The 9,479-nt window shown below is 50.7% G+C and overlaps 5 protein-coding genes across 5 annotated transcripts; 3 read left to right on the top strand and 2 right to left on the bottom strand.

Moving 5' to 3' along the window:
• Positions 1-43: 43 nt before the first annotated feature.
• GUITHDRAFT_142744 (hypothetical protein) lies at positions 44-1,514 on the bottom strand (the record flags this gene model as incomplete). Its single annotated transcript, XM_005827350.1, has 8 exons — positions 44-101; positions 174-283; positions 333-701; positions 755-834; positions 898-941; positions 1,011-1,070; positions 1,120-1,223; positions 1,473-1,514. The coding sequence occupies 8 exons, from the start codon at positions 1,512-1,514 to the stop codon at positions 44-46; spliced, it is 867 nt and encodes a 288-aa protein (XP_005827407.1).
• Positions 1,515-2,790: 1,276 nt separating this feature from the next.
• GUITHDRAFT_154124 (hypothetical protein) lies at positions 2,791-3,728 on the top strand. Its single transcript, XM_005827351.1, has 6 exons — positions 2,791-2,835; positions 2,947-3,107; positions 3,154-3,210; positions 3,272-3,317; positions 3,370-3,534; positions 3,582-3,728. The coding sequence occupies exons 1-6, from the start codon at positions 2,799-2,801 to the stop codon at positions 3,626-3,628; spliced, it is 513 nt and encodes a 170-aa protein (XP_005827408.1). The 5' UTR covers positions 2,791-2,798; the 3' UTR covers positions 3,629-3,728.
• Positions 3,729-3,983: 255 nt separating this feature from the next.
• Positions 3,984-5,574, bottom strand: GUITHDRAFT_142746 (hypothetical protein; the record flags this gene model as incomplete). Its single annotated transcript, XM_005827352.1, has 12 exons — positions 3,984-4,118; positions 4,172-4,237; positions 4,287-4,364; positions 4,499-4,585; positions 4,637-4,714; positions 4,756-4,800; positions 4,854-4,902; positions 4,958-5,012; positions 5,063-5,132; positions 5,234-5,290; positions 5,343-5,443; positions 5,499-5,574. The coding sequence occupies 12 exons, from the start codon at positions 5,572-5,574 to the stop codon at positions 3,984-3,986; spliced, it is 897 nt and encodes a 298-aa protein (XP_005827409.1).
• A 490-nt stretch (positions 5,575-6,064) lies between these two features.
• GUITHDRAFT_113459 (hypothetical protein) lies at positions 6,065-6,514 on the top strand (the record flags this gene model as incomplete). The annotated part of the gene is made up of 1 exon (XM_005827353.1): positions 6,065-6,514. The coding sequence occupies one exon, from the start codon at positions 6,065-6,067 to the stop codon at positions 6,512-6,514; it is 450 nt and encodes a 149-aa protein (XP_005827410.1).
• Positions 6,515-8,327: 1,813 nt separating this feature from the next.
• Positions 8,328-8,885, top strand: GUITHDRAFT_43113 (hypothetical protein; the record flags this gene model as incomplete). Its single annotated transcript, XM_005827354.1, has 1 exon — positions 8,328-8,885. A coding segment is annotated over one exon (558 nt), but the record flags the coding sequence as incomplete, so codon positions are not given.
• Positions 8,886-9,479: the final 594 nt, after the last annotated feature.

Here is a 9,479-nt window from a genome sequence, read left to right on the forward strand (position 1 = left end):
CCCCCCCCCCCCCCCAAACGTTCGATGTCAGTCCACAGAAGCATCAGAACAAGGACTGTACGGGCTTCAACAAGCTTTCTAGCCGTCGAGTCACCTTCAACCTGCACAAGGGATGTATCAGTGACCGGCGATGGAGCAGGACAGCTGCAGGACAGCTGAATGGTCTGACTGACATGGGCTCGTTTTCCATCTCCGTTTCCTTATGCGATTCCCACATCGTGATCGCTTTCACCAGGGCCAGCTTCATCCTTTGCTCTGTCCCGCTCCTACACGGGCACTTGCCCTGCCCTCCAACGTCAGAGCCGTCGGCCGCACGCCTGCCCAGCTCGAACCGCAACATACACGAGGTCGTAGGCGTCCTTAATACGATAGTTGCACCTCAGCCCATACTTGGTCGTCTTGTAACCGTACGCATCCGTTATCTCAAGGTCGTCCCACTTGACGTTGACCCATCCCTCTCGCTCCTCGGTCAACGAGTCTTGGAAAATGACGCCCTCGTTGCCCCTCCCGCCATCCTGCATCCCCCACTGCCATGACGGCCCTCGCATCACCTTGAAGTCGTGAGAGGGGCATGCGTTCTTCTCTTGTACAAAGCAACATTCCAGCTTCACCCCCGAGAAGGTAGAGGTCTCGAGAAGGCTGTTGTAGCACTCCGATGCATACTCCACGTCCTCGTCTTTGATGAAGTAAGAGGATACATCCTGCCAGCCGGTCACTGGTCACATGTTGAGCAGCCGAAGAATTGATCCTTTACAATCATGATTTGCTTGATTTCTTCGGGATCAAGCTTTCGATTCTTGTCCGTGTCATGCTTATCGATCACTTGGGAAATGTCTGTTCCGTTCACACAGATGCCATTTAAGGCGACAACCAAACGAACAACAAAAAGGGTATCACCTGTCTTTCTAGCGATGAAGCTTTCATACTGCTCCAAGGCATCACTGATCATCAAGACAGTTAAGTCGACATGAGAAATGCGCAGCCTTCAGTCACAGAAAGAAGAGCTTCACCACAGCTCGTCCTCGTCGATATGGCCGTCTCTGTTGGAATCCGCCATGTCCATTACCCACCTGATGCATCATGGGTGAGAGGCTGGTGATTTGCCATCACACGGTCTACCTGACTTCTGTTGGGAGAGGCGGCATGCCGTCCATTTCTTTCATCATGTACGACACCTCTTGAGAAGTAAGCTTCCCTCTTGCAGAATGTGCATACTTCTCGACCTATAACCCGTCGTCAGAAGCATTTTTGTGCGCATCTACATGCTCTTTTGGAATCGTGATGGTAATCGTGATGGTAATTAATTGTCCAGCCTGCCCTGCCCTTACCCCGGCTTGTAGCTCAATGATTCCTCCTTGTATCCTCGCTCTTCTCTCCCCTGCTTTGGTTCTGTCCTAATCCTGACCCACCCATCAACATGGCTATCCTTCCTGTACATCGTTCTCCTCATCTTCCCCTCTCCGTCTTCTTACCAGGCTCTTCACGTACGCGCGTTTGGCGTCTTTGTCTGCCATGGCCGAATCTTCACTGTGCCCCCTCATCCCCAAGTCATCCCATGCCCGGATGTCCGGCAGGATGTCCGGCAGATGTCCGGCCCGCCGGCCCGCCGGCCCGGGGCCCGGCAAACCGTGCCAATTTCACCTTTGTTACTGAGAAAGTTGGGGAATGTTGAAGCGAGATTGGGGGAATTCTCCTGATTCGAGAGAGTGGGTAGGGTGATATTGATCACCCCTACATCAAATAGTTGAAATGAGGGTTCACAGGATGATATTGAGCCCCACCTACCCACCCATCCCATCTTTGTTTTTCATGGCACCGTACCGTGCAAAACTCGTCAGACCCACCCCTCTTCCTCCTCCTCTTTTTGATCCGTGGTCAATTTTTTCATTGCAGCTTTGAAAATATCCCGATGAGAACAACAATGTCTCAAAATATTTTCACACCCCTGAAAAAAGTGGGGAGGAAGGATGAAATCAAGGTCGAGAGTTCTCCACCCCTGGTGTCCCATCGAAAGCAGTTTGGGGTGGGTGGTCAGAGGTCTAAGGAGCTGAACTACCTAATATTTTAGGCACATGAAAATTATCTGTATAACTGAAATATTCAATACAGTTTTTCCTTGACAGGTCAGTCGTTCTGGGGTCTGGGTGGATCTAAAATGCAGTCCGAGGCTCGATGAAGGGGGTAGGGGTGGGTCCTGTCCAGGTACTGCACCACCGGGTGTTTTGGGTGTTGTAGGGTTCTGCTTTCTGTGACTTGAGAAGGTAGGGTGGCTTGCACCACCGATAGGGGGGGGGGTGAAGTTGTAATGACCACGGGTGATAATAAACTCTTTAGTAGGGGTGAAATGGAGTGTCAGAAGAAATGTGGGGGGTACTTAGAACTGTGGTGGGTGGTTGGATTGTGTAGTTGAGGGTGGGGCCGAAAGGATCCGAGCTATGGCAGGAGGGTAGAGGTTGAGGATGAGGAAGTCAGGGTGGAGGAGCTAGATCCAATCGTACAGCGAGGACATGGGGTCAAAGATAGAATGCGGTCGTCATGGGAAGAAATGGTCAAAACCATCGTAGATAATGTGCATTCTTGGCCTTGTTCATTGCAATCTGGTTGTTTGTTGTTGAGGTTTTTTGTTTCATGATTGAGATAGTCGTGTACGCAATGCTAGATTGAACAGAACTCATCGATTTTCTGTAGAAATTCACATGATTAGATGATTGCCTGATGATATTGATTTGTCTGTTCTTGAACAAGTCGACGGGTTCAGCCTCGTAGGGTCACTTGCTGACTTTGTTGCCTAGTCAACGATGGCGATTCGCAATATGCTCCGTGCCGCTGCTATTGGTAAGTCTGGCTGATTCAATATCTACATCTCTGCATGCACTTTCGTTGGACGTTGGACATGCAAGCTTTCCATCCGACCTCGACCAAATGTCGTTCTGAAATGTGGCACAGGCTTCATTGGATTGAGCGGAGTCTCTGCTTTCGCTCCTGCTGGCGTCGCTCGCGTTGCTGGCAGCACTGGACTCTGCATGTCTGCTGGAGGCAGTGGAAAGATCAAGCAGGTCAGCGAAATCCGCCAGGACCCGAGAAAGAAGCTCGCGCCGGCTGGACAGGTTGGTGCGAAAAAGCTGCAGCACGTGGATGCTCATTTTTGATCAGGTTCCCTTCTCGGGCAAGGGACAGTACGATGCTCGTGCGGCTCTGGGCCTTGAGGATGTAAGACTGATGACCTTTCAAACCTTCCTGCAGCAGATCCTGCGTGCTGAGCATCGTTCAGGTTGTCGACACCACCTACAGCAAGCCTCCTTCCACCTTCAACTTCGGTGCCTCTTCTAAACTCCAACAAGAAGCTCTTCCTGATTATTTGTTTACCAGGAAACAAGCCTGCTGCTAAGCCCGTCCCCAAGCCCGCCGCCAAGCCTGCCGCCAAGCCTGTTGCAAGGGCTGCTCCCAAGCCTGCCGCCAAGCCTGCTGCAAGAGTTGTCGCCAAGCCTGCCGCCAAGCCCGCGGCCAAGCCCGCAGCTCGTCCAGCTCCCACTGGTAATATAAGACTGACATGCTCGAAGAAGAAGCTGAGAGACGTGCAGGAACTCGTCTGGGAAGCAACAGATTCGGCACCACCCGCATCAATTAAATCGTGTCCAATACTACGCCTGGAACATTCTTAGCACGCGATATCAATGTGGATTGTCGTTACAATGATTTATTTTTGTGATTAAACAAAGAGAACAACACTTAGGGGTGGGGGTCAGACCGTTCCACCTGCATAGCCATCAGTCCCATCCCGTGCTCCCCTTCTCTCACTCTTATATCGCACAACTCGACCGTTGATTGCCTGTACAGGTCGGGCATTTTTTCCTTCTACAACAAACGTCATCATGTCATCAATCTGCATATCTCAATGTCTACCCGTGCTCTGCAGTTTGAACAGGTCAGAAGCCGCGATCTTGATGGTCTGCTGCAAGACCAACCATGTCACCTGCGTTCCGTCACCACACTTGAAACATCTTCCTCGTCTGCACATCTTCACTGCAAGGAGGAGCCGTCAAGCTCCCGGAGTAGGTGTAGTATGGCACAGCAGTAGTGGTGTTGCCTCCGTTGGGGAACAAGATCCCAGTGAGCATCTGGTAAAGGGAAGTGTATGAGCCACCCGCATCCCACCGGCTACCCGGTGCACCTGTGTCATGTCCAGTGAGACCTGTAGGACCTGCCCGACTGAACTCGTCGGGATCTTTGCAAGTACCTGCGGCGACGGTGAGAGGGCGCACGATAGGATCATGTTTATGAATCACATCAGCGAGGTACGCTGGGGATGCTAGGCCGCCTTCTTCCACCAGGACGCTCAGAATCAGTGATCTCTGAGCCGTGCTCTGCTCATCGAGTGAGAGACAGTCAGGAGGAAGACAAGAACGAAGCCTGGAAGAGAAACTGAATCTCCGCTGGTAACGCGATCCCGTTGATCTGGTCTTGTTTCAGTGGAAACCCCTGAACACCAACACGGTACCGTATGCTCCGATGGAGTGTGGAATCGTAAGTTAACAAGCTGATACCACAGAGATCCATAGTTCATGAACAGACCGAGCGTTGTAATCTGAAGCCAGTACGAACTCAAGGATGATTTGGAGAGGGTCTGTAGACCTACCTTGATCCCGTACCCATCGTTAGTGAGAGTTACTTTGTTAGAAAAGTCGTTCTGCACAAGCTTTCCAACATCCTGATTCTGAATCAACCAGAAAAGCTGTCTGCATATAGACATAATACTTGAAAGTATGAGAGTCTAAGGTCTGGATCGGTTGCCGCCGCAGCCTGCACATGGTTGCATCATGGGATCATAAGGTCAGCTCTTTGTTCTACATCACCTGCGTCAGGGAGCTGTCTATGTTGATAGGCGACTGCTTCTTTCCCGTCCTTGAGAAACCAAGTCCGATCAACTCTCCTCTTCAGACTAACGATATCAATGTACCCGCATGTCGTGTACAGCGGTGACAGATTCATCCAGTACGATGGGCCAGTAAGACCTTGTCAACAAGAGTGAGTGTATGAGGATCGGTCCTGGGAGAAAAGGCACCCGAGTATGACCAAGTGCTGCTCATCGCAGTCAGAAATGACTGAGGAGGTTCGAGATAACAGGGAGTCACCTGTTGACTGGTGTCTTCGGTTTCAACGGTACGGCGGATCAAACATCTCAAGTCAAACAGCTGTCGGGAGAGGAGAAGAATGTATCAGAAATGTCTCTTACAATGATGGGTTGCGACTGAACTGTCTTTGGAGTCTTGTGAGACTCAACGTACGCCATCTACAGCAGACTTGCGTTAAACAACAAGCAAGGTCGAGCCAGAAGGTCGTACCACACCAACCACAAGGGAAGGAATATTGACAGCATAGGAGAGGGCGACAAGAGCAAACAGGATCGGCATAGCATAGCCGCTCTGCCTCTGTCGGAGATTTGCTGCTGAAAGATTCGACACGATCTCAGGGCGACTGCACGAACAGGAAACAATTACCATAATCAGAATCGTAGCCCATCTGAGACTTGGAGGCGCTGTCATAAACAGTATTGTTCATTTGTTGGTTCATCATCATGCGCGTGCTACAAGGATGGATATTGCTCGAGACAAGCTTCTGTGCTTCAAGCCTGAGCCATCTGCCATCAAGCTATTAGCACCATACTCGTTGAAGAATATTTGAAGCTCCATCCCTATACTGGTTCATCATGGTATGATCACTTTGCTTTTTCATCCTTTCGCAATGACTATCTGCCTGCCTGTGCTCGAGTCTTCCTGTGAGTCTCTCTGCTGTCTTTCTCACATGTCTGCATACCCGACTAACTTCTCCTTGCCATGGTTCTTCTGTTAGAACCAGCGGAGGCTTCTGCGCGTCATTTTCAAATTTTGACCCGCGGCTCGATCGTCCTCGTACTGATTTTTAACTTAACTATGAGTAAAAGATCCGATTCAATGGCCTGAGATGTAAGTTTGCCGGGGATCGGACTGAGCGTACTAGTAAGCCGGCCCGGCGGGCTGGTTAACACTTCGACCTGGCCGGGCGACCGGGGCCTGTCTTACCGTACATGCATGCGAGCAAGATCATACATCGAGACATCAAGCCGCAGAACGTCATGGTAGATGAGCTCGGCAGAGCCAAGTACATCGACTTCGGCCTCTCCAAGGAGGAAGAGCTATCCAGACAGACTAGCGCGAGCTACACCATGGTAGGAACGCAGAGCTGGATGGCCCCCGAAGTGAAGAAGGGAGAGAAAGCGACCGCAGCGTCGGACGTGTACTCTTTCGGGTTGGTAGGGAAGTATGTGCTGCTTTTCGGGGGAGGACAGAAGCTGCCTGACGACATCTACGGCAAGATGGTGGCCTACTGCACGTGCGACAATATTCAAAGAAGACCAACGTCAGGAATAGTCGCTACAAGCTTGATGGCAAAGCAGGATCTCTTCCCATCTAATGCCTACTGCATGTGCGACAATATTCAAAGAAGACCAACGTCAACATCGTTGTTTTGCATTTGATTGCAGTTTTAATGACTTTTCTTACTTTTGAACAATCATTTTTTCAATCCAACGATTTTGTTCTCTAGAGTTTTTTCATGATTGAGCAGAAGCCGCTGCATTCCTGCTTGGGTTGTCCTGTCATGTATTGGTTAACGCTGCCTACAGCATCTTTGCCGTAGCAGTAGGCCTTACTGCCGCTCACAAAGGTTTTCACAGCGTCACCAACTTTGTTGTGCTTCTCGGAGCTGGAAGGCATGGTGGAGGGCGGGGGGGAGGAAGATTGTAGTTTGACTATTCCACAGGCCTTTTTATACCCCCGGCCTTCCCCCCACCTGCCTCAGCTGATACACGTATCCAAGGTATCCAAGATCACCAGCCCTACATCGTACATATACGTATCCAACGTCCCCCTTTTTAGGGGTTTTTCCCCTGGTTCCTAGCTGGACCGGGGGAAACGTATCCAAGATCACCCCAGTCCAGCTGGGGACTGGGGGAATAACCCGCAAAACAAAGGAAAGATCCACATCGCCTCCTGCTTGCTGCCCCAGCTCGTATCTGTCAGCATTTCATTCATGAAGCGGAGAAGGTGAGCAGATGTAGTGTATTGAGAACTATTGCTACCGACACATCGCGATGTAGCTTGGAACGTCATGTACGAATATCGTCGTTCATAACATTGGTCAGAAATATCATAGTATCAAGATGACCGCGAATCAACAACTTCTGCAACGTATTTGGAAATCAGTTATATGTTCAATCTCCACACCTTTCTTCGTTTTTACTTGTTGTGTTTGACTTGCTTTATTTCGTTTAGAGTCAATCTTAGAGACTGAAATTTCATTTCAGCATTTCTAGATGATCTTTTTGTATTGGAAGAAAAGATAGCACGTCTCTACTTTGATTTGCCAGTGAGAAGTCTTGTTGCACTTCCTGCGGCCTGTTTTGCGTGATAAATCGCCTTTCCCGTGTTCGAAAGAACGCTGATAGCGGCACCAACTTTGTCGCGCTTCTCGGAGCTGGAAGGCATGGTGGAGGGCGGGGGGGAGGAAGATTGTAGTTTGACTATTCCACAGGCCTTTTTATACCCCCCGCCTTCCCCCCACCTGCCTCAGCTGATACACGTATCCAAGGTATCCAAGATCACCAGCCCTACATCGTACATATACGTATCCAACGTCCCCCTTTTTAGGGGTTTTTCCCCTGGTTCCTAGCTGGACCGGGGGAAACGTATCCAAGATCACCCCAGTCCAGCTGGGGACTGGGGGAATAACCCGCAAAACAAAGGAAAGATCCACATCGCCTCCTGCTTGCTGCCCCAGCTCGTGGCATCGCGTACCCTTGGCATGGAGCACGTAGACATCCTTGCAGAACTTGCAGGAGCATCCTTGGTAGGCATCTTGAGCAATGCCAGGCAGGCGAGAAACAACAAAGGCAGACTGGGAAAACTTGCTTCGAGCCTCGATGAGGTAGGAATTCTTGATTTCTTGTCTTCTCTCAAGGGGAACAAATCAATCACCCCTGCTACTTTTCTTCCAATCATTGCAAAGCTAGTTGTACGCCTATGGACTGTAGAGAAGTCTGTGTTTGTCTGGGCCCAAGAAGGAGCGTACAAGGAATGGAGTCATAAGGCCATCGCCGAGATCGATGACGCAGAGTCTGGCATCTTCGAAACCATCGAAGAACTAAAGCAGTCTTAGGACAAAGTTGCGGTGCTGGACCACATCATGACAGAACCTTCGACAATGCGAATGACGACTTCGAATGGGCTATCCTGTATAGCGATCTGATCTATGACAAAACGAGTCGAGGAAAGCCAGCCTCGTCCTCCATACTTGGCAGCGGAGGCTTCGGGACAGTTTTTCTTGCCCAGTATCAAAACATGGCGGTGGCAGTCAAGGAACCTCACAACGCTGCTAGCATCCACAAAGACGAGTATAGGAAGCGAGCCTTCTGCAGGGAAGCTGATCACCTCTACCGGCTCCGGCATCCTAACATAGTGAACTTCGTAGGAGCCATCGTAGAGGACGAGCACCACGAGCCCTGCTACTGCATTGTGACGGAAGTCCTGCCCTTCACCTTGGAGGCCTACCTGACAGCCAAAGCCACGTCGAGTATCTCTGTTGGTCAACAAGTGATCTTCGACCTGGCAACGGGCCTGTCCTACATGCATGCGAGCAAGATCATACACCGAGACATCAAGCCGCAGAACGTCATGGTAGATGAGCTCGGCAGAGCCAAGTACATCGACTTCGGCCTCTCCAAGGAGGAAGAGCTATCCAGACAGACTAGCGCGAGCTACACCATGGTAGGAACGCAGAGCTGGATGGCCCCCGAGGTGAAGAAGGGAGAGAAAGCGACCGCAGCGTCGGACGTGTACTCTTTGGGGATGGTAGGGAAGTATGTGCTGCTGTTCGGGGGAGGACAGAAGCTGCCTGACGACATCTACGGCAAGATGGTGGCCTACTGCATGTGCGACAATAGTCAAAGAAGACCAACGTCAGAAATAGTCGCTACAAGCTTGATGGCAAAGCAGGATTTCTTCCCATCGACATTAGCATCTAATTTGACCCTGTACGCATGCGTGGGGGTGGGGTTAGCTCTTCTAGGGTACATGGCTATGGGAGGCGATAGCGACGACGATTCTTGAGGATATAGAATGCGCATTATGCTGTGAAGGCTTGTGATTGATCGGCCCAGTAAAGTTCTAACGCACCTTAGTCGTCTCAAACCAGAGTCGTTCTCAAACAATCTGTGACTGACTAAAGTCCCCAGCTGCTCTGTTAGATAGCATCCCAGCTGCTAGCCAGCATCCCAGCTGCTCTGTTAGATAGCATCCCAGCTGCTAGCCAGCATCCCAGCTGCTCTGTTAGATAGCATCCCAGCTGCTCTGTTAGATAGCACCCCAGCTGCTAGCCAGCATCCCAGCTGCTCTGTTAGATAGCATCCCAGCTGCTAGCCAGCATCCCAGCTGCTCTGTTAGATA

This window comes from Guillardia theta (assembly GCF_000315625.1).
Source record: "Guillardia theta CCMP2712 unplaced genomic scaffold GUITHscaffold_67, whole genome shotgun sequence".
NCBI lineage: Eukaryota > Cryptophyceae > Pyrenomonadales > Geminigeraceae > Guillardia > Guillardia theta.